This window comes from Mesoplodon mirus, assembly GCF_964341445.2.
Source record: "Mesoplodon mirus genome assembly, chromosome: 5".
Classification (NCBI taxonomy): domain Eukaryota; kingdom Metazoa; phylum Chordata; class Mammalia; order Artiodactyla; family Ziphiidae; genus Mesoplodon; species Mesoplodon mirus.
The window spans coordinates 59,934,377-59,959,344 of record NC_138980.1 but is presented as its reverse complement, the minus strand read 5'-3'; the positions used below and the strand labels follow the sequence as shown (position 1 = coordinate 59,959,344).

Below are 24,968 nucleotides of genomic sequence, written 5' to 3'. Positions count from 1 at the left end.
CCATGGCTGCTGAGCCTGCGTGTCCGGAGCCTGTGTTCCGCAACGGGAGAGGCCACAACAGTGAGAGGCCCGCGTACCGCAAAAAAAAAAAAAAAAAAAGAAATTTGCCTCACTACCAACTATTTCTTCTTAGTTTGTGATAAATTATGTGGTGTACTGAGCATTTTTCTATATACTAAAGCCTTGGTATTCATAAGGGGCCACCATATCCAACAGCCCCTTGGCTGTAAGGAACATGGAGAAAGAAAAAAGGCCGTGGAGCCTGGAGAGGTGCTAATCTCTCAGCTCTTGTACATACACATGGCTTCCCTCATGAAACAAATTTAAGTCCAAAGTCATGGGTTTCTTGTATACAGCCTCATACTGCAATTGTGTACCATCAAGCTTTACTAAAATGCTTCCTCTTGCTTGCTGCCCATTTACCATTGAGAAACAAATTCTCTTGTGTACCATGTTTTTTTTTTTTTTAATATTTATTTATTTGGTTGCGCTGGGTCTTAGTTGCAGCAGGCGGGCTTCTTACTTGTGGCTCGTGGGCTCCTTAGCTGCGGCATGCATGTGGGATCTAGTTCCCTGACCAGGGATCGAACCCTGGCTCCCTGCATTGGAAATGCAGAGTCTTAACCACTGTGCCACCAGGGAAATCCCACACTATGTTCTTAAGAGAACCATGAAGTGAAGTAGTCCGGTCATGGGCTTTAGCTATAGATTTGTATGTTGGCTCCCGACTCTGACTTCATGGATGATGCAGGATGAGGAATGAATAGCCCAGGCCACAGTTTTCTCACAGATAAAATGAAAATAGTGGATGAATATAGGGTGGTTGTGGGGAGCAATGAGATAATGCACAGACAGCATTTAGCATAGTCCCTGGCCCGTAACATGTCCTCACATAAGGTCACTGCTCTTATTATTTTTAATACGAAATCACAATAGGATTTCCTTGTTGGAAATTTGTCTCGGCTCAACCTCTGGCTAAAGGTCACACTCTCAGATGGTAGAGAGATAATTCAAATGTGTGGTCTCAGGAAGTTCAAGATGATATTTACAATTACTTGGAGGTAGAAATGTTTATCTGTGAATCCCAAACATGGTGGGGAGGGTGCCTTTAGCTTATGAATTGCAAAGACCATGAGTGTTTTAAGGACAAGCTTGTGTCTTATTCAGCTGGTTCCTCACTTTCAATCACAGTGCTAAGCGCATAGGCATCACCCCTTGATTGTTTAATCCGAACCCCTCACACCTGTTTTGCAAAGGAGGTAAGTGGAGGCACGAACTAATATCTCAAAGCTTTACTAGAACAGCTCCTACGTGCTACAGGGTACTTTCTGCTTTTAGTAGAAAGCTTGAGGGAAAGCTTGCAATAAAGAATCATAGCCCTTCATGACTCCAACTGGATGAGATGCTCTGGTGTGAAAAACTATGAAAACAAAGAGTGAAAAACAGATTCCAGAGTTGCCCTCGTGGAGCGTAGAGTCTAGTGAACTACAGAAAAAAAAAAAAAAAAAGCGTGGTTGTATTACAGTTGCTAAAAGCCATGGTAGCAGAAGCACAGGTCACTGTGGGAACACAGAGTGAGAAGACTTAACTGGGCTTGGGTGAATAGGAAGGCTTCCCCCTGTATGGGAGGGTCTAGTGATTAAGATTTAGCCAGACAAAGGTAGAAAGGGAAGAAGAGAAAATCTAGACAAAAGCAACAGTGTAAAGGACCAAGGGATGAAAATATGTAGAGGGAGATAGAGACAGAGACAGACAGACAGAGAGAGAGAGAGGGAGAGAGAGAGTGAGAGTGAGAGGAGAGAGGAGAGAGGAGACTGGAGCCCCAAAAGGATTTGTGCATGGCTGGACCTTGGTTGGTGACCAAGGAAGGAAGTGGGGTGCTGGAGAAATAGGTAAGGGCAGCTCCCAGGGGGCCCTCTTGCCAAATTCTGGATTCTAGATCTGTGTTAGGGACAATGTGGTGCTATTAATTTGATCGCAAGAGGAAAGGGAAAGTGATATGGTTTGTTATTAAATTGTGAAGGGAGGAAGTTTTTAAAAGAGCAAATCCCAGATATTTCACATGAAATACTTCAGTATGTGTCCCTAACACTTAAGGTCTTTAAAAAAAAAAACATAACTACAAGACCATTTCCACACTTTGCAAAATTAACATTAATTCCTTTTGTCATCTGATACCTGGTCCATATTAAAATTTCCCCAGTTGTCAGCAAAATGTCCTTTGTTTCACACTTGGTTTGCTTGAATCAGGATGCAAAAAAGGACCATTTCAATATTTCTTAAGTAACTTTTTATTTTATAGCAATTCTTCCCTCTCCCTCTGCCACTTTTTAAAATGTCATTGTTCTGTTTGAGTAACTTAACTGGGTAATTTGACCAGTAGAATTCCCTCATTTCAGACTGGAGCAAGGTGAATGTTTGCTCATGGTTTCATTTAATTTACAACATGCTTTTTTATGCATTTAGAAATTAAGAAAGCATCTCAAGGAACTTATAGTTCATAAGTTCTTACTTTATCCAGCCATGTACACATGACTGTCAACTATGTGCTGATTCTCAAGGTGCCCTGAATACAGCCAGTTACCAGGTTTCTTCACTTGGCTCTTTCCTTTTTTCTCTCTCTTGCATTTACCAGGTTTAGACACAAGGGGGTGAGAGAACGCTCAGTGTTGCTCTTCTGACAGTCCCCAGGTTGGGCTTTCTAAATGAAGGTGCAGGGAGCCACCACCAAGTTACAGAATCAGTTGGAATAACTGGTATGTACACACCCAAGGAAAAGCCCACAGAAAGAGCCATGCTCCAATTTACCACTTAACAAAGCCCTTCTTTATTGGTTTCCCAGCTTGGTAAGGATGGCTTAAGTAATGTAATCCAGGTTTTGCATTTTTACAGAATTATATTTTTAAGAGACTTCAAAGCAAGAATTATCCACCCACCCTAAATCAGTGTGTAGACTCTTCTTTTGTGTGTTCTCATTCTATCTGGGTTATATCACCCTGAAGAATAAAATATTTATTAGGTATTCAATAATGCAAAATCATGTGCAAAGAGATTGTCTTTCAACCCCAAGTGTTAAGCCAGACACTGAGATGATTTGAATGTTAGTATGATTTATTACCTTTTCTGCCAGGGACAGCACAGTGCTGGCCTGAATTATAGCCACTTGCTCTTCATTTCTTAAATTCTGTGGCGGGGGTTGAAAGGGTGGGGAGAAAGAAAATAAGCTGAAAACACTTTTTGACATTTACACTATCAGAAGATACTGCCTAACTTGCCTGCCACATACGCATGCATGGAACATCCACAAACGGCCTATTCTATTTAGTAATAATTCTTAACAAAGAGTTCATTCAAAACCTGTAAAAAGTACATTAAATGTGATGTTTTTATATCTCTAGTGCTGACTTGATTTTATGTTTCACTGTAAGCATACTGCATTAAGTCATAAGAAAAGCAGAAACCAAAATGAAATAAAGATAGTGGGAAGCAGCCACACAGCACAGGGAGATCAACTCAGTGCTTTGTGACCACCTAGAGGGGTGGGATAGGGAGGGTGGGAGGGAGATGCAAAAGGGAGGAGATATGGGGATATATGTATATGTATAGCTGCTTAACTTTGTTATACAGCAGAAACTAACACACCATTGTAAAGCAATTATACTCCAATAAAGATATTTAAAAAATGAAATAAAGAGTAATCTTTTCATAGCAGTTTGATGTGATTCAATTGATTTTGTTCTCTCCTTTGGTAATTTTTCAAGGGAAAAAAATAGTGTGACTACTTCAACCTACATACATCATTCATCTAGTATCTCAGTGAATGGTCCTCCCACTGAATTAATATGCCTTGACCCTGTCTGGAAGGTGTTTTTAGAAAGAAAAGGGATTATAGTTTCCTAGTGCATTTTTATGGGGCTGCCACCAACCCTACTATTTAGCAGCATTTGCAACTGCATGACTGATTAATTTCACCTCATATGCCTCCCAGCAACAGTCAGAAGGTAATTAGCTTTCATCAGCCCAGACTCCGTTGGCATTCAAACCTGAAAACTGCGCATGAAAAGCACCTTAACAGTTCCCACTTCTGCCACTACCTTCCAGAGACCCTTACAATCCCTTAGCTGAGTGGTTTGATTGTTGATTCTTCTCCAGAAGCCGCATGCTTACGTGAACCTGCTGTCTCACTTGCTATTATTTTTTTGTTTTTTTCTATTTATTTATTTAATTGAAGTATAGTTGATTTACAAGGTTGTGTTAGTTTCAGGTGTACAGCACAGTGATTTAGTTATACACATATGTATGTATAACTACATATGTACATATATATGTGTGTGTATAACTACATTTTCAGATTCTTGTCCCTTATAGGTTATTACAAAATACTTTGTATAGTTCCCTTCACTTGCTACTATTTTACACGTGATGCATTGGCAAGTTATTTCTTGCTTCTCTTTAGGCAAATTCATATCTTTACTGCACTTAATCAATTCATTACTTACCCCGTTATCACCCAAGATATCAAGCTGCTTTATGAGATCAGGGATGTTCACATCCTGCAAAAACGAGGAGATTCATTCAAGTCGTGGCTTACCATTCTATCAGTGCCTGCCTGAACCTTGAGTTAGAGAGGACGTTTTGAGACCCGCTCTTCCTTGGTTTGTTTTCAATCAGGCACAGTTGGTTTTACATTTCCACTTTGCTTCGTGTAAGCTGTGTGAACCTGGGAAAACTACTTAACAGTGCATTTTCAATTTCGCTAACTGCAAAATAAATACTTCCTTCACAGGCTGATGTGAGGATAAAGAGATTGTACATGAAAGCGTCTAGGATGTACTAAGGGCTCGGGATTTGCTCAGTAACTTTTTTTCTTATAATTGTTGAAAACTGTTTCAACTGTGGTAGATTTCAAGTATTAAGAAAAGTAACAGGAAAGAAATTCAAATAACCAACCAATTTCATTCTAATTAATGGAATTCTGACCTGGTTGAGATTTTGACTGCCACATAGAAAACTACAGAGCAGTTCTATTTTTTAGGTGTTTAGCATTAATGGTGTTTAGCATTAATTCCATCCTATGGAAAACAGCTGATTTTTATTATAGTCCCTGAGTCAATTTGAAGCAGCTGAACTCCATTTAAAAGAGTTCCCTTGTATATAAACTACATGCACTGATTAGGTTGTTTGTGATTTATCTAAAAACAAAACATCTAAGGAAAATACAAAGTAAAGTGCTTCTCATTGAATTAGAGTTGAATCAAAAAATTGCTTTGGTTTACAAATTTTCACACAGCCCAGGAAGGCCAGAAGTTTAAACAACATGAGACTGGTTTAAGACAGAGGTCAAAGACGCACAATTTTCGACCTCATTTCCCCCCCCATTAGTACCACTTTCTCCTTTTACTCACATTCAGATAACAGTATAGCAGATCCCTACTGCCAGAAATACAAAAGTCTAGCTCAATCTCAGAGGTAGAGAGAAGGCAACTAAAGCAGGTATATTTGGCAGCTCAGAGTGGGAACAGGAAGGCCATGCAGAAGGTAAGGAGAGACCAGAAAGAGCGGGAGGCTTCCTAGCCTTACCTCTGGAATAGTCAGTCACTATGTAATTCTGTTACATTGAGGGACAATATATTTTCCAGGAGATGGAGCCACCTCCACTCGACCTTAATATTTAAAACGTATTCCAATATCACTAAAGATAAAATTATATTTTGTCTAAGTGAGCAACATGTTATAATCCCCAAGGCCTTCCAAAAGTGAAATCCTCCCTAAAACACCCATATCAAAAGAGATGGTGGGCAAGATGATTTCCAGGTTTCATCTAATACTGAAATTCCAAGATGATGAATTCCATAGCGATTAGAACAGCACAACAAAGGGACTCAACAAATACCTTTTTATCTGGCATCCTTGAGATACGTTTCTTAAAATATTGAATTTATTTAATATTTCCTCCAGATAATCAAGGGTAATTATCTTAATATTTTGATTCTGTATCACTCTTTGTGTTACTCTGTTCTAAATAATCATGGTTTCCTATTTTTTTGCTGTTACCATTCATACATCTGTCACACATTTATTTTGTGTATGTTCTGTCGATTTTCCCAGAGATGTGACTATTTTCAGTTCCTACCTAGTTTGTATCAAAATGACAGCCAGTGACCAAAAGACAAAACAGTCACAAACAACCTCCCCTTTTCCAATTCCCAGTTTTTCTACTGTCGACAACATACACAAGGAAACATCTGCCTACCTTGACACCTTCTTTCATACAGTAGATCTGTAGAGCACTCACACCATCTGAGAATGGGTGAATTTGCAGATTAAATGGAGGGGATCGTCTCTCTCTTTCCTTGAAATACAGTGAAGAATATATGGGAATTAAAAAAAAAAAGCAACTACTGATTAATCACTAAACCAGTTGTCTGTGGCCTCTATGCTATTTCAGCAGCTTATCAGTATGCCATTTGGCAAAAAAAAAAAATCGAACTCAAGATCTGGATGTTTGAATTTAATGGAAAAGAGCCAATAAGTCAACTAAGATATGTGGGAGAAGAATTTAACATGGTGTCATCCAGTTTTGCAAATTTTTTTTTTTTCCCATACGCGGGCCTCTCACTGCTGTGGCCTCTCCCGCCGTGGAGCACAGGCTCCGGATGTGCAGGCCCAGCGGCCGTGGCTCACGGGCCCAGCCGCTCCGTGGCCAGTTTTGCAAATTTTTTGATCAAGGAAATGTGGGAAGTGGAGTTCCATTTTAAACTACATGAATATTTAGAGCTTTCAAGTATCACAAAGAATGTTCTTCTGACCATGAAGTTTTAGGGCAGCTCATGGTCTTTTGCATATTCAATCCACTCAAGCTTTATTAGTAAGATTTGTGGGCTACCAAAGATGACTTAACTCTTCTTCACTGAAGCATACCAACTGCTAACTTTATCCAAACCTAATGTAAAATAACCTCAAGAAGAAATTGCTGGCAAAATAACAAAGAAATCAAATGGGAAATTTTCTTATCCTTTACATATCAGCGCACATTCAACCAGACCCTATGCCGGATTCTGCATGATATAATCAAAATCTGATTTGATTGATATGTTTTACTTAAAAACAAAGACTGAAACTTGGCCAAGTTAACCAAAGTATTTCCTAAAACAAATTACCTTGCTTCTTAGCCTTTTGCATAATGCATTACACAATAAAAAGTTTACTTACAAATTCAAGGGTCTACCAATAAAATATTTTTGTATATAGTACATTTTAAAATATAATTCTTGTAGTAATATTTTCCTAAGTCAGAATTCAATGAAGGATGGAAATGATTATTTAAAAGCAATGAAATATTGATAAAGTTTGAAATATATTATTCAAATTATTTTAAAATTATTCATTAGCCTTGTTCATAAAGGCAACAGTGTTGTAAAGTACAGTATCTGAGCAGACAATTCTGAGTTGCATCAGTGCTTCACCACGTACTAGTCACAGGACTTGGGCAAGTTATTTAACCTCAGTTGCCTCATCTATCAAATCTTGGTTGTGGTTGTGAGGTCCAATCAGAGTATGTATCTGAAATGCTTAAGTTAGTACCTCACACAAAGAATGGGTTCAGTGCATGTTAATATTTTTATTATCATTATCATCATTTCCTTACTTCTAGCTCTAGATTTCGAAACTCCAGCAGCTCATTCTGGTCTCTGGCATCCTGCAGTTCCTGTTGGAGCCGGTGATTTTCTGCCTCTTGTTTTTCTATCTGATAAAGTAAATCCTCAAGTTAGGTGGACATTGCGAAAAGCATCTACAACTTTGCAAAGCAAGCATGGACAGCATTCATTTACACGGTGAATAAATCGTTTAGACCATAAAAAAAAAGTCCCAAGTAGATGTGAATAAAATAAATCTTTGGTCTTCCCTCTAGTTATCCTTTGGTTGAGTTTTTCAGGTCATAGAAGAAAATACTGGAGGATGCCTCCATTCATTGAGATAAAGTCTAGGGACGCTATGAATAGTGAATCTGTCCCTTGCTGTCTGGAACAGTGTCCAAGAACTAGATTTAATGGTGCAAATAATGGAGACTGACACCTCTTATTTCTGGAGGTACAAGTTGTTGAAGAAATATTTCTTTAAAACAGCTCTGATCCTACACAAAAATTTGTTGAATTCCAGTTACCTTCAAAATAAAGCCGAAGTCCTCAATGGAATTCAAAAACCTTAATAATCTGCTCACCAGATTTAGGTGTTATCACTGTCATGTCTATACGCACACACACTCACATGTGATCACACACACTTGAATCTAGAAACCCAGATCTACCCTATGTTCTGGTTACTCCAGGAGCTCTGTCTGTGCTCACCTCTGCCTGAAAAGGGCTCTCCCATTCCCTTTTCTACATGAGGAAATCCTATACTTCCTTGACGTCTCCTACCATAAGAGCCTTCCCCTGGCTCCTCAATCCAAAGTGACAACTCTCCCTTCTGTTTTCCCATAGGGCTTTCCTGTAGGACATCTAGTGTAACCTGATGAAGCATGGAATTAAGTTAGTTGTGTACAAACCTGCCTTTCCCTGTACACAGTGCCCGTGTCCACAAGGGATCAGAACATTTTCATGATCTGCAATAGGCTTGGGGCTGCCTTCGATATTAGCTGTGTGGGTGGGCCTTCTGTACAGTAACTATTTAAAATCTTGAATTTAGAAATAAAAAATCAGGGGCTTTTTAATGTAGGGTAAATCTTACTTTCTCAAGGATAAACACTTGAAGTAGAATGTTTAGCTCTATTGTCACTTTGGTTTTCTTTTACTCTTAGAAGGCTGAGCTCAAAAAATTCCCCTTTTAGCCCAAAGAAATCAAGACCAAAGAAAATCAGAAAGAAGACATAATGGGAATTATTTTTTTAGATGATAAATAAGTATAATTACACTTATTACTGGGCATCTCGGAGACTACTAAAATCTTCTTTTTCTCATGGCCTCCTGATATAGAAAAATTCTAGAAAAATAAAGATGGTGGAAAGTGAGATACTATGTAACATTAATTTATGTAGCCAACTCAAGTTTTTTCCACTAGATTTTTGTGGTCTAGTAAACTTTTGAAAGTTTTTAGAAGTTGACTATTTCCTAGAATCTTGGCTTGACATCAGAGATGGGGTATTTGGGGAGATTCCTGGATCTGGTGGTTAGCACTAGCCATCATATTAGTGGTTCACAGGTGGCTACAATTCATAGACCAGGGTTAATGTCCATAAAGTTTCTTTAGAGGGACCCGTAACCTTTCTGAGAGTACCAGTCCTCAATCCTGGAATACCCACCCCCCTTCTATACATCAGCTCTGTCTCTCATCATGTAGAAAGTGAGACAGGACCAGAGGGAGGGGAGGACAAGCATCTTCTTTACCTTTTCATGCTTACCAGGGTGTTGTGGTTAACTTTTATTACTTGTCAAGGCTAGTGAATATCGGCGGAAAAAATCCTAAAATAATTTCTATATAACTCTACATCACCCTACAGAATTATTTCCCTTTTTCAAATGGGCTTTCAAATTCTCTTTCTGTCAAGAATAATATGAGATTATTTTGTAATTGTTTCACATCATCAAAGGGAAATACCAAAGGAAAAGCCACGTTTGAACTTAAAATGATCTCTGTTGTATTTCACTGCCCCTAATCAAAAGTCTATGTTCAGCTAACCCAAATTAATTCTATCTATTGGGCCGAAGCCATGCCTTTGCATCTTGATTTGTTCCAACCTCCTGGAAATGCTCTTTTGTGCTCTGGATGCATCTTTTGAAATGTTCTTTCATAAAAAATAAACAAACAAGCAGCCAACATTAGCAAAAAATTAACAGTAAGAACACAGTCTATGCTAGGTTGCAGCATGTCCTTGCACAAAATAACAAGTCCTATTCGCAGGGTGTTCTTGTAGATGGTCAACCACATAGGATGTGTGCATGTGTGGGTGTATATATATATACGTACAGTACATATACAGTATATATATATGGGTACCAAATCAATAGGTTTCAGGGATCACATCCTTTCAAGTCGGCACAACGCCCAGCGCAGAGCCATGCACACCACGTGCCACTCAACTGATGGTGATGGCAGTGACAGAGATGCAGTTGGGCACCCAGCAGAGGGGAGCACAGCGCCAGAAAAGCCTCCCTGTCCCCTAGCCCCTGTGCCACTCCTGAGAGGACCCCCTGCTGCTCCTGGATCTCTCATCATTCTCTCCTCTACCCCACTAGGGTGTTGCGCCCCACATACCTTTTCTAAAAGCTCCTGGTTTCTCTTAATGAAAAGTTGTTTATCTTCTACCCAGTGTGAATCCTGTTTGACAAAGAATATCGCGCAGTCAGCATTTCAGAGTGGCATGAAAGAGCATGTGTCGTCAAACCACTTTGCCAGGGCCGTCTTCTCTCCACCCGGATCGTTTGCCTGCCAACGACTGGTAAATGACACCCACCCCGGCCTGCTCCTTATTCCAAGACATTGGGGCCAAAGTTGCCGGGAAAATTTAACCCCCTTTTTATTGTCACTCACTATCCCTATCTTTTCAAGTCTGAATAATCCAGGACCAGCCTTCTGGGGACTCAGAAGTGACCACACAGGCAAAAAGTGAAAAGGGTCAGAATGCACACAGGCTAGATACATATGGATGGAAAACATTAAAATGCAGAACCATAAATGTAGCATAGAGGCAAAGAATGCAGCTTGAGGGGTGGGCCTTGGTCTTAGCAGCTCATGACCACTCTAGGCTATGTGTACAGGGCTCCTCTTCCTCTGGCATTCTCTCTCTTGCCCAGCCTTATTCACTGTTGTAGCTGGGTTCACACTCTGGCCAACAAAACACCAGGGACAGAAACAGAGAGTTGAACATTCTGACACAGTTTGAGAAAGGTCACTGTGGAGAGCCAAGCCGTGTCCTGGATGGGCCCATGCACAGGGTGATCTAGAGGAAGGTCAGATTGAATTGTCTGCATCTGCAGAAGTGGGAGCAACCAAATGCCTACCTGCCCTTTCTGAGCCAGAGTCGCTTCCAGATCTTCAATTTTGGCTTTATACCTTAGCACCTCTGCCTGGAGCTGCTCTTGAGCCTAGTGAAATCAAAATTCCAGAACTCAGTAAGTAAAATGGCAACTCAACATTTTTCTTCCCCTCATGTTCCTTGATTAGAACTCAACAATTGAGAAAAGAAAAAAAAAAAAAAGAATTTTCTATCACCAAAGAATATTTTCAATCTATTTTTACAACGTAAATTCTCTGTGTACAAATTTCAGTGGCTCCCTTTATCATCAGGTTAAAATTCAAACTGTTTAGCTTGGGATTTGAGAACTTCTCTTATATTTCCAATCTTTTCCCACCACTATCAATGCAGGGTCCATCCCTTACCTGCTGGTGATCTCCTTGTTCCCTAAATATGTCTTGTACCTCTCCGCTTCTCTCTTTATTTGAACGACTTCCCCTTCTGGAAAGCCTTCTCCCATATTGCCTCCCCAAAATCCTTCCATTCTTTCAAAGCCAACTTTGTGCCCTATATTTAAATCTAAATGCAAATCTATGTATGTAGATATGTATCTAGGTATGTATATATGTATCTATCATGTGTTTTGTGTGTGTGTGCACGCACATGTGTGCACATCAGCAGTTTGGGACACTGATTTGTATGGAACAACCTTATTTCATTTAGTCTAGTTATTTTTTAGATTCACTTGTATTCTCTCTTAATATGATCCTACTTTTTGTGAAAAATAACTTTTTTTGTTTTCTGGTCATATACATACTTTTTTCCTTGTCTTATGATCTGGATAGGTTCAACAAATTTGAACAAAATCAGTGATGGTAAGTATTCTTTTCTTATTATTCGCTGTGAGGAGAATATTTCTTCTGACTGTTAAATGTTATATTTACCTTTATCAGGTTAAAAAATTCCAAGCTTCATTTGCTAAGATTTAATTTAACTTTGTTGGCACAGTGGTTAAGAATCCGCCTGCCAATGCAGGTGACACGAGTTCGATCCCTGGTCCGGGAAGATCCCACATGCCTCAGAGCAACTAAGCCTGTGTGTCACAACTACTGAAGCCCGTGTGCCTAGAGCCCATGCTCTGTAACTAGAAGCCACCATAATGAGAAGCCCGTGAACCACAATGAAGACCCAACACAGCCGAAAATTAAAAAAAAAAAAAAAAAAAAAGAATTATTTTAACTTTGAATGGGTGTTGAGTATAACTATTTTTTTTCCTTGTCTTGAAGTGATTAGGTCTTCTGTTTTCACTGATACTTTTTCATCTATACTAACTATTTTTGCATCTCTACTTTCTTTGAATTTACTCTACTACTCTTTTCCCAACATCTTGATTTGTTTTAGACTATTTTGCTCAGAATAGTAAGTTGTCTTACTTTAATGGCCATAAACAATGCTAAACCTGTATTTTGATGGGAGAGTGAGACTAGAGAAAGAGAACTGGGTTCTATGTCATCACCTCTACAAAAAACAAGGCATATGCTGTTATTTCAATTGACCAATCCTACGCTGGTAAGAACGGGTAGTAAAAATTGATATAGGAATCCACAACTCTTACAGTATTAGGGCACAGACATGAAAGCACACACACACACATCCCTTCCTAATGACTGCTTACCTGTCTATTCCAAATCACGGTGGGTTTTCTTTAATATTTACTCTCTTATGTATGTGTATGTGCATGTATGTATGTATGCTACCATTTAAAAATATAGCTATAATATCTATCCTTTCCCACTAACCAACTAACAGTAGTTCCTACAACACTCCTCAGTACATTGTAGACCTTCTAATTAGGAAGTAGGATAAAATCACTGGGTGGTCACACTCTTTCTTGCCCCAGGTAAACTAACCTATGAGGAAGTTATGGCATGGTGGTTATGATTGAACTCAGAAGGACGAGGTTCATATCCTAGCTTTCATCTAAGCTACATACCCTGGTTTTAACCTAACTAAGCTACATTTAACTTTTACTGGGCTACTATTTCCTCTCCTATAAAAAGGAGTTAATAACAGCATCTAACTCATAGAGTTGTTTTAGGATTACATGAGATAATGCATATAAAGTACTCAGTACAATGCCTGAAACACAGCAACGACTCAATAATGTCAAGTATTAGTACTGTGTTTTTTTTAAAAAAACAGACTTATGAGAGGCAGTTGCAACATAATGGAAAAAACAACTGACCCAGTATGATATAACTTGGAATCCCAGTTTTTCATTTATTAGCTGTGTGATCTGGGGCAATTCAATTAACCTCTCTGAGCCTCAAATTCCTCTTTTATAAAATACCCACCTTAGGGGGCTGGCACAAGGGTTAAGTGAGATATTGTTAGTGACAATTCTCAGTAAGCTGTCAATGTAATGCTGTGCACTTATTAACTCAGAAAAAGAACTGGCTAACCATTGCTTTTGAAAGATAAAAGTTTTTTTTTATTTAAGCAAGAAACTAAAAAACATGGATTACCAAAATTCAACATTGTTTAGCTTTGAAAATACAAGTTTTCAAATAGCAAAAATAAGAACTATGTACTCAACTATCTTTAAAGGAACAAAAGCATTGATCTAAGCTGGTTCTAATGTCTCTAGATCCAAGGTTTGTTGACATAAAAGATAAAGCAGTTCAAAACTGCAGTGGAGAGAAGGGAGAAAGCTACCCTATTGGTACTTTTATGTCTGCAATACTTTTTTTTTTTTTTTTTTTTTTTTTTTTTTTTTTTGCTGTACGCGGGCCTCTCACTGTTGTGGCCTCTCCCGTTGCGGAGCACAGGCTCCGGACGCACAGGCTCAGCGGCCATGGCTCACGGGCCCAGCCGCTCCGCGGCATATGGGATCCTCCCAGACCGGGGCACGAACCCGTATCCCCTGCATCGGCAGGCGGACTCTCAACCACTGCGCCACCAGGGAGGCCCTGCAATACTTTTATGCTGTGACTGTCGCAAGCCTATTCAGGGCACTCTCCCAGATGTACACTAACCTTGGCTTCTCTTTCAGCATCAATGATGCCTCCAGTCTGCTCCTGCAAGAGGGCATAGGCTCTTTGGAGAGCCTGGTACTCTTTTGTTAATTGTCGGAATCGTAGCTCAGATTCTTCAGCTGCTAGACTCTTGAGGTTAAAAAAAAGTAGAAAAATAGTTATGTTGTGTTCAGGTCCTGTGTTCAATGTGAAATATTAGCATTTGTCCATTTTTTAAAGAGAAATAAAGGTTTGTATGATTTTGGATTCTATGTGATTTTACTCTTAATTTTAAAGTATGTGTACGGGCACAAATACTATGACACTTTCTAGATGCGCATTTCAGAAATATTTAAGTACTCATTAATAAGAGAAGCATTTGCTTATTTATACCTTTCTGATTATTACCCATTTGGGCTTGGATTACAGACAATTTTGGATCCAAATGAGAAAAATGTACACCCAGATTTTGGATCCATATTTGAGGAGATGATAATCAGAGTTTTAGTTTCAGTTCCTTTCAATACATTCATATCTAACAACTTCTTCTCCAGATAAATTATAAAAACATAGTTTTACAGCGTTAGGTCCTAAACTTCAGAGCATAATACAATCACCAAGTAAAAAATGCAGATTTGGGGGTTCCACCCTCAAGATCCTGCAGGAGTCAGGAGTTGTGTGGTCCAGGAACTTTCATGGTAATTGAACCCCCTAGATAGTTCAGATGAAGGTGGCCGACAAAGAAACTTGGCTAAGCATTGTCTTAGACTTATTTAAAAGCTGTTCCTCTCAGCTTCTTCTTTGGTTCACGCCTCCTCTGGATGAAGAATCTGAGAGAATAATTTTATTTTGAGAGAAGTCTTCAAGTTACAGAGCTGAACTTCAGAAAAGTTTCTACAAGGGCTACATAACATAGGTGAAGCTATTTCTAAGAGGTAACAAAGTCAAGCACAGTCTCAGAATTGGTCACTATTATGAGATTATGTGCTGTTCACAAAGCAGATAAAAAGTGAAATGGTTTTTCCCCCCTTCAAGGAAAGATGTGGTGACAATATCACAAAAGATGAGAGAAGTGAAAAAACTTACTTCATCCAAGTCATCATCAGGAGTAGCTGGCGTTCGGTCTGTTCTAAATGAGGCCATGGATGATGTTTCTGAATCCATGGAGTCCTCATCGTAGCCAATAAATGGGTCCAAAACAGGCCTCTAGTGGAGGGACAGTACATATTTACCAATAAAACTAACAGTGGGGAAAGTCAACATATTATTAAAGCACTGTCAACTGGCAAACATGCAAATGAACAGAGAAGACATAGGTCCTTTAATGCTTCTTTGATGAAATAAACATATTAGGCATGAACACAATAATTCCAATAAATGTTTGTCCTACGTTATTTCACTTCTGATATTTCGGAGGAAGATTCATTAATATTTGGGCTCTTCATAAAAACACTGTATCCTCTTTTATGTTACATTTTATACCATGATGATTTTTATGTCATTTACTCTGTCCAGTATTTAAAATATAATCAAGGAATTCTGAAAGTCCAGGCATCTATGGGAAGGGGATTATCAACTCATATCATCTAATTCCACATCCAAATCAAATGATGCAATTGTTAAAAGCAAAAATCAGGGGCTTCCCTGGTGGCGCAGTGGTTGAGAGTCCGCCTGCCGATGCAGGGGACGCGGGTTCGTGCCCCTGTCCGGGAGGATCCCACATGCCGCGGAGCGGCTGGGCCCGTGAGCCATGGCCGCTGGGCCTGCGCGTCCAGAGCCTGTGCTCCGCAACGGGAGAGGCCACAACAGTGAGAGGCCCGCGTAATGCAAAAAAAAAAAAAAAAAAAAGCAAAAATCAAACACATTGACAAATTAAATAACAAAACTTTGTGGATTATAAGAGGCTATACAGATATTCATGGATTGAGAGTATCATTATCAATAATATTGCCCAAGTGAATAATGAAAATATATTAATCAATTATAGGATGGGTACCAGATGCTAATATTATTCAGGGGAGACATCAGATCATAAGTATCTCTTGCATGTTCTTGGAGTGTGACTCTCCAGCTTGTCAGATAACCCTTTCTATGTCAAACCTAGTGGCTTCTTCACTAAGAGGAACTGATATTAAAGCAAACCCTTTCAGGTTAAGATCCACAACGCAATCATTTTTGGACTTCTGAGAACTGTCAAGAGAAGAGGTTTTCTTCTGGCAGATAAACCCCAGGGTTTGCTGCAATTCAGGAACATCTGATTTATCACATCTTTGCAGGAAGATTCCTTGGCAAGCCTCACTTCTCTGGCTCTGTGTGTGGCAAAAGCCTGATAACCTAGTTTTCTCATTACCTTAATTGGCTTGGAACTTCTTCTATGCTTTCTCCTACGAATGAGCTTTTCCCGGTCCTGGAAAATAGATTAACGACTTTTCAGATCTTGAGTTGGTACATATCTCCCCCGTAGGGTTTTGTTTTTTGTTTTTTCCCCAAAGACAGAGTTGTTTTTCCCCTGAGGCATTACATATTTCTACTTAAAATAAGATTATGTTTTGTAAATTTTGGCAACTTTGGGTTTGATACTTAAGTATTTTCAAAGGAAGAATATTCTACAACCTTTCCTGATTATGTGGATCTGAGAGCCTCACAGTCAGGAAGTACACTGTGCACACTGTGTTGCTAATTGGATTTCAAGTGTGTTATACTTGAAATCAAGAACAAAATAGTCATTCATGTTCTCCCAAAGCACAATCCTTCAATTTTCTCAGATCCCAAATTATTTTAAATTTAGGTGTTGAAAAAAATATTATTTTATTTTAAAGAATAAAACATTCTTTTCACTTAATCACTTGAAAAGCATAGAAAGCTATCTTTTGACTATGCTTGGATCCTTGTTCTCACCTGTAGCCTCTGAAAATGGGAATAGGGTATCTGCTTGGTTTAAAGCATCTAGTGTTTTCTTTTTTTGGACGGGGGGTGGTCCTCGTTAGAATGTTCTGGGAAATTCAAAGAATATCTAGAAATAACGATCGATTTCTTAATTCATTCTTTTTGTGAAAGGAGATATCCTGGGACTTTGGTGTCCACCTGCTGAATACTCCATATACTTACTGTACAAATTCAAAAGTGGATGGAGGGACTTCCCTGGTGGTCCAATGGTTAAGAATCCGCCTTCCAATATAGGGGACACGGATTCGATCCCTGGTCTGGGAGCTAAGATCCCACATGCTGCAGGGCAATCTCGTGTGCCACAACTACAGAGCCCACGAGCCACAACTACTGAGCTTGTGTGCTCTGGAGCCCGTGCACCACAACTAGAGAGAAGTCCACACGCTGCAACGACAATCCCGTGTGCCGCAACTAAGACCCAACGCAGCCAAATAAATAAATAAATATTTTTTAAATAAGTGGATGGAATAAGTGACACTTATGTCTTCTTGAAAGTCTGGTAGACATGCCTCAAAATTCTGTAAGAAACTTTTAGCTTAAACTCAGGATACTCAAAGCCAAGCAAATTCCTGGACTAGTGAATCTGTGAGATTTATGAGTTATTAAGGATGTGGAAGTGAAGTGAGGGGCATAGAACATTGAAGCACATGTTTAAGAAATAATCTGGCTAAGCCAGTGGTGTTAACTTTTTCGTCTTTCACCTTTATAAGTAAAAGTAATTTGATCATGCAACCTTAATATATCCAAAACTTTTAAAATTTATACTTAGATGACCCTCCAAATGTAGCATATGCATTATAACATGCACTCAACATGGAAAATTTTAAAAGGGTGAACCATAAATAATTATAAAGCAGAATTTATAATCTTTTCTTCCCTCAATGGCAGTAAATCATCTTGCTCACCCTACTTTGGAGACTACTGCTTGAAACTCCCCCATCACTAGTTCACCTCTGTAAGCCTTGGCTTGGTCCTGAAGTGAAGAGTGATCACAGATGTCATTCACAGAATAAAGACAGAGGCAAAGAGGAAAACCCAAACACATATACAGGTCTCAGCCCAAAGTTGTAGGTAACACAGGCCTCAGCCAGATGCAGATGGGAGTAATAACTGCTTTACCTACTTCAGCAGGTACTTAAGTCACAGTCAGAACATCTGGACTGGAAATTCAGCTGTTATGTCATTATGATATTGTTGTTCATTTGACAAATATTTATTAAACTACCACTATGTGCCAGACACTGAATCAGGTGTTGGGAAACAAGAGACCTATGGTCCTGTTATTGTAGGCAAAATATTTAATCTCTGAGCCTCAGAATCTTGATACTGGAAAGCAATTATAAGATACATCACACAATCCACCTACTCACATTATAATGCATTTGGGAATTATTTTAATGTGCTTTGCAGCTATTAATTGTGTTACCAAAATTATTAAGTGCTTCTAGTGTATGTTGATTTCTTGGCTACTTGTCCTTCGAAACAGCTTAGAGTTTATAGATTAATCAAGACCTACCCTTGTGAGCTCATCAATAATGTTCTGTTGTTCAATAACCTGAAGTTTTAGAAACTCTGTCTCTTGTTCTTCATTAGCTTGATCGAGGTCATTCAGAGATTTTAATTTCTTCAAGGGTGGATGAGATGTAATTTTTTCTCTCTGGGTTGAAAAAAAAAGAAAGTGCAGGTGGAGACTTTGAAAATCCCAAACTTTAGTGGTTAACATAAAATATCTGTAGAAACTTTATGAGGCTACAGCTAAATGTGAAAATGGTCCACACACACACCAACACCCTCAAGTACATTTTGTCTGCTGTAATAGGTGGAAATCATTGGGAATGTCTGAAGATCTCTACAGCTGGACGGGAAGTCTGTGAAGGAGTACGTTAGCACGTCACCTCTATATATAATTCAAATGATGGCATCTATTCTCAGTTACTATGCAAGATCTTAGGAGATGTGGGGTACCCACTGTACGGTTCCACAAAGTGCACGTTAGTGAAATTCTTGGAAGGAGGTTTCTATTTTTTTAATTTTATTAATTTTTTTTTTTTTTTGCGGTACGCGGGCCTCTCACTGTTGTGGCCTCTCCCGTTGCAGAGCACAGGCTCCGGATGCGCAGGCTCAGCGGCCATGGCTCACGGGCCCAGCCGCTCCGTGGCATGTGGGATCTTCCCAGTCCGGGGCACGAACCCGTGTCCCCTGCATCGGCAGGAGGACTCTCAACCACTGCGCCACCAGGGAAGCCCCCTAATTTTATCAATTTTTTAAAAAGTTTTATTGACATTTAGTTGATTTACAATGTTAATTTCTGCTATATAGCAAAGTGACTCAGTTATACATATATATATATTCTTTTTCATATTCTTCTCCATTCTGGAATATCACAGGATATTGAATATAGTTCCCTGTGCTGTACAGTAGGACCTTGTTTATCCTGGAAGGAGGTTTCTGTGGCTGAGGAGCTAGGCTGAAACTCTGCTTCTCTATTTTGGAGCATTTGGAGAGTGTACAGATTCCTGGAAGTGCTCTCATTGTTCTGCAAAATTTAGAAACCCCACAAAATTCAGAGCCAGCAACCTTCTCTTGATTTCTTCCTTATGTGTTCCTTGCTTACATAAGGGAAAAATCTAAGCTTTCACAAATAGCATTGTATTTTAAAAATAAACTGGGAAAGACCAGGAAGTCAGGTTAACAGAGTAATAAAAAGAAGGAAGCTGCAGTTTTGCAGAGTCTGTGGTACACACCATTTCTGAATTTTCCTTGGTAACGGCTTTTAGTTTTTCTTCCATGCGCTGCAAAGACACCATCAGTTCATCGTTTCTCTTGGCGAGGCACTTGTTCCTTTCCAGAAGAGGTTTACATTGTTTTTCGGTTTCCCGCACGCGTTTTAACTGGGAAGACATAAGACAATGTGTCCCTTGTGTTTAGAGGCTGAAAATAACTTCACTATACCAAGAGCCACCAAAAAGAATGTAAAATGTAAGGCACAGAGCATGATATTTTAAACACAAACATCCAAAAATGATGTAAAAAATCCCTAATACTAATAAGAAAATGAACGCACAAGAGGAAATGGGCAAAAGACAAAGGGTAAATCACACAGGATACCCAAAAGGCCAATAGATATTTGAAAAGTTACTCCACCTCATTAGTGAGAAGGAAAATAAAAATGAAAATCCTACAATAAGAATATACCTCACACCCACCAAAATGACTAAAATGACCAATTATCTTTGCATGTTGACAAAGACATGGAGAAACTACAACTCTCATACATTGTTGGGGGAAATGTAGCTGTTAAGACAACTGTGGAAAACTGGTAGCAACTGCTGAAGCTGACTGCATGCATACTCTACGATCCAGTAATTCTGTTCCTTAGTATATTCCCCCCAGACATGAACATACTTTCTCACCAGGACATGTAGCAGCACAATTAACAGCTATAAATTGTTATGAAACAACATTAATGTCCATTAACAATAGATGAATATATATATATTTATCATATAATTGTATATACATATCATATATTGTTTATACTTTTACAATAAATATATAACTGTATCACATATAATTGAATATGATAGAAAGTGAAAATGAATGAATTCTACATGCAACACAGTGGATGACTCTCACCAATGTAATGCTGAGCAAAAAAGCCAGATACAAAGGAGTAATTATCATATGATTCCATTTACAACACATTTTGTTGTTGTTGTTGGTTGGGTCGCACGGCTTGCGGGAATCTTAGTTCCCCAACCAGAGATTGAACCCAGGCCCCAGTAGTCAAAGTCCTAACCACTGGACCACCAGGGAATTCCCTACAACACATTTTAAAAATTGTGATAGACATCTATAGTGAGAGAATTCAGTATAGTGGTTAACTTTAGAAGGATGGTGATTGAAAGGGGTCACACAAAGGGGAAGTTCTGAGATGCTGGTAATCTTCCACTTATTCATCTGGATAGTGGTTATATGGGTGTTTCACATTGGGCATATTTACTGAGCCATACCTTTATTATTTGTGCACTTTTCTTTATTGTGCTATAATTCTATAACATCGTATATACTACTATAACAAAATGTTTAAAAAATAATAAAAAAATTTTGCTTAGAACTCACCAATTCATTTCGTTCATCTCCAAGCAAGGTATTCCTGTCTTCTAATTTTCTTATAGTGGCGTTCAACTCAGCTATTCTCTTTTGATTTCTTCGCAAATCCTACACATGAAAATTAAAATTAAAAGTATTATTTCTTCAATAATAATTTTTCACAAAATTTTAGAATACTGCTCATAAAAGTAATAGGCTTGGTTCCTTTCATTTGGCTCATGAGTTGAGAGTAAAATGTTCTCTTATTCAGAGAAGAGTAAATATTTACCCTATTCCAATCCCCAATATTCACTGCTTGGGTTTAAGATCAAGCCTGTTTGAAATTGTAAATGAATTCCATGTGGCAGATACTCCCTGGAGCCCTGGCTCCTGGCAAAGGAAGTGGTAGATGGTTGGATCAGTTTATGAGATCTGTGAGCTGTGAGACCAAGGTCACGCTGTGATTACATGAGGTTCATGGTTACATGAGGTTCATCCCTTGTGTCATGGCTGCACATTGCTTCCCACAGCCTAGACAGATGTCCTGCTATTACTCTTAGCCAAAGAGAGGATAGAGCAGGATATAGGGATGGGATTTGCAAATTCCTGCATACCCCGGAGAAAAAGGTCAGACTCAGAAGGCTGGTGCATTACCTTCATGTATAGAAGACAGTAGATTATAGGATAGACTTCGCTGGTAGATTCTGCCCAGATCAGCTGGCTTCCCCACTGGCATAATAGTCATGGAATCACTTTACACACAGCAGTCATAGATTAATTCTGTGCTCTAGAGTCCATAGGACCTATATACTTGCAATTCCATTATCATCTTACATTTTGATAGTGCTGTACTGTTGACAAAGCAGTTTCACACACACTCTGTTCCTTGATTCACAATATCCTAGAGGGTTCAGCAGAACCGGTAAGATTCAGGAAGGTCATAAGTTGTTCAAGGTCTATACTAATATGTACTGGATGCTGTGTGCCAGACACTATGTTCTATATTTTACATATCTTTTCTTCTAAACCTTAGACCAGCTCTATGGAATACCACTATTGCCTCTATTTTACAGATGAGGAAACTCTGAGCAGTCAAAGGATCTGCCTAAGGTCACACAGCAAATGGTAGATCCAGGATTTAAACTAAAGGGTATGACTCTGGAGCCCATTCTCTTGACAATTTTACTACACTGCAGGTAAGTGTCAGTGATAGAACTAAAACTTACATCTGCTGAATCCTAATTCAGTATTCTTTCCGCCACCTACTGGGATATATGTATATATATACACATATATTCATAAATTATTTATTGGTCAGTTCTAAGTACTACTTTGGAACATACCTCTGTTCCTAAAAAATACATTGTCATCTTTTTTAGTGCTAAATAATTCGCAAGGTATAAGATATGAAAGTAAACTATATACAAGCAGATTTCTATCATTAAACTTCTGAAAATAATTTCTCATATAAAATAAGGAAAATCCAGGAAAGTAAGTGTCAAACTCAATCAGACTTGAAGCTCTCAGATGATGATTATAAATGGTTTAGTCTTTTACACAGTTATACATTTTGACTCCTGTACATGATAACCATTTTTACCAATTTTCAATTCAATCGTTCATACAAGGGAAAATGACCAGTCTTGGCAAGAGGCAAAGTATTTTCATCTAATTTATGATTCTTATAATATGCTGATGTTTGGACAGGTATCACAGCTAGAAAAATTCTATGAAGGATTTAAAAATATATGTAATTCTTTTGTGATCAGCTAATGCAGTACAGACCACTTTGTTGTCTATGAGTTTAGAAAACCTTGCTCCCAAGATACTTGCTTCTTTTATAGTAGGAGGTGGAATTGATTGCTCTGTAGTAAACAGGAAAAGAGCTTAAGTGAAAAGTAAAACTTAGGCGCTAAATAAAAGATGACTCCTGAGTTTTTAACTTCAACTTGAATAGACTTACAGGACTGCTGCAGTGCTCAGAGCCATCTCCTGCCCTTCCAGGAATTTCTCGTTTCGGACTGCTCATGTTACATTCAGCCTCCTTGACCAGAAAGAGCTGTTCATCCAAAGCCTCCTTCTGCAGTTGAAGTTTCTGTACATAGCCTGTTTGGGTCTCCAGTTCCTTTTCCAGGGAAAAGATGATCCTGTCCTTGGCTTTGATTTCATCCATCTGAATTAAATGACACCCATGACATTTTATTTAACAATGCTGCAAAGAAATGCATTTTTACAATGGTATGAGCTTAACTTTTGTTCTGCTGATTGATATAGGGAAAAAAATCATGAATATGACAAGTATACTGAATTCAGGAATCAGACAAGGCAAGAATATGTAATGAACAGCCATCCTAGACTAATTAGGTGTCAAGGAGGGTAATTTTTTCTCTCTAGTATATACTATGTAGGTGCTGTGATTCAATATATTGTTTGAAACAGTCTGGTTTGGTTGGATATAGAAAGCAAAAGTCAACTTTAAAACAGGTCATTAGTGTTAATAAAGACAGATGCTAAATATTCTACTACAATGTTTCCCAGGACAATGTGTAATGTTACCTCCTGTTTGGGGGAATAACTTTTGAGTTCAGTTTAAATAGCAGTAACAACTATGAACAGGTCATTAGTAACTGAAGAAGCTACAGTATTTCCAGTAGCCTCATCATTTCCTAAGGCCAATATGTTTGCATTCAAGTGGTGAATTTGTCCTTCCATGGTTCATGTTGTATGGCTCTTTCCATTCCTATCCATTTTTCAGAGCAGCCAGTTCTTAGCAACCATTTTACTATTACAGTCAGAAAACCATGGCTGGGACAAGAACCGGAATAGAAAATACCTGGTAATATTAGTCACTATTTTCCCACCTATAGCTGTGGGATATATTTACTGATCCCAACACTCATTTTTGTTAAGCCTGGGCATGGCCTCAGAAGTATTTCTCAACTAAAGGCCAAAAGCATTTGATACCAGTTGATCAGAGTCCCACTGGACTGAAAACTTTTTGCCATCCCTGGGTGAGGGCTAGTGAAGTTAATATCTGTAAACAATCTCTGAAGAAAGCATAGCCATTAGGTAAAACCTTTCTTCTCATTTCATTATATTCCATGAGAATCTTAAAAATAGAAATAGAATAGACACATTTAATACAAACAATATTATACTGTTCTCCTCTTTATAAAAATGTCTCCTTATATATAACAAATCACTTGGTATAAATCTTTCTTTGCTGTGTTCCTAAGACCAAAATACATATTTATATATATTTGGAATAGAAACTGTATTATACAATCACATCTTCCCACATGTAACTCTCTGTGAGCTACTGCCTCCAAGTCACAGGATAAAATTTTAGATCATTTTTGGGAGGGCATGGTGCTGTGACATCATCTGATAACTTGGCAAGTAATCAAACACTGTCCTGTTAATTTGGAAGTAAAAGCATTGTCTTTATTTTATCTCTTTGCAGGAGACTTGAGTCCAGTGTTACTCTTATCTAAGTAGCACATTCCTTTGTTAGATCTGTCATCTATGGTTTATTTCCAGTTTACCGTAGCTCCAGATCTGTATGCTCCTACTTGGTTCTTATGTACCCTACATAACTGAACTGGCTGGGAAATCACCCCATTACACCCATATAATCAGCCTCATCATTATAACTGAAATTTATTGATCTTTTTCTACATTCAAGGCATTCAGAGCCTTACATACCTTGTCTAATTTTATGACAATCCTATTATATAGGTTCTGTTATCACCATTTCACGGGTGACAACTGAGGACCCAAAGGGTTAAGAACTTGGTCATGGTCATATGGCTAATAAATGATGAAGCCTGATTTAATATACAGTCTTATGACCCTAGAGCCCATTCTATTTGGCACTATGCTATACTTATGCCAAGGTTATCCTTCTAGCATTTTCCCAAAGTGGTTTTCTGTAGACTATCCAGTACCTAGTGTCAAGGAGT

The 24,968-nt window shown here is 38.6% G+C and overlaps 1 protein-coding gene across 2 annotated transcripts in view; it reads right to left on the bottom strand.

The window, feature by feature from the left end:
• Positions 1 to 24,968, bottom strand: part of JAKMIP2 (janus kinase and microtubule interacting protein 2) — a 163,041-nt gene that overhangs the window by 27,318 nt on the left and 110,755 nt on the right. The window contains exons 4-16 of one of the 2 annotated variants that reach the window (XM_082623987.1): positions 22,970 to 23,179; positions 21,037 to 21,135; positions 19,659 to 19,805; positions 18,431 to 18,571; positions 16,319 to 16,375; positions 15,055 to 15,174; positions 13,990 to 14,118; positions 11,001 to 11,084; positions 10,255 to 10,317; positions 7,649 to 7,747; positions 6,254 to 6,352; positions 4,500 to 4,553; positions 3,119 to 3,184 (exon numbers count right to left, since the gene is read on the bottom strand). In XM_082623987.1, the coding sequence (XP_082480113.1) occupies positions 3,119 to 3,184; positions 4,500 to 4,553; positions 6,254 to 6,352; positions 7,649 to 7,747; positions 10,255 to 10,317; positions 11,001 to 11,084; positions 13,990 to 14,118; positions 15,055 to 15,174; positions 16,319 to 16,375; positions 18,431 to 18,571; positions 19,659 to 19,805; positions 21,037 to 21,135; positions 22,970 to 23,179 (1,368 nt within the window). The remainder of the gene's footprint in view (positions 1 to 3,118; positions 3,185 to 4,499; positions 4,554 to 6,253; positions 6,353 to 7,648; positions 7,748 to 10,254; positions 10,318 to 11,000; positions 11,085 to 13,989; positions 14,119 to 15,054; positions 15,175 to 16,318; positions 16,376 to 18,430; positions 18,572 to 19,658; positions 19,806 to 21,036; positions 21,136 to 22,969; positions 23,180 to 24,968) is intronic. The other variant, XM_082623988.1, reaches the window with a different exon arrangement.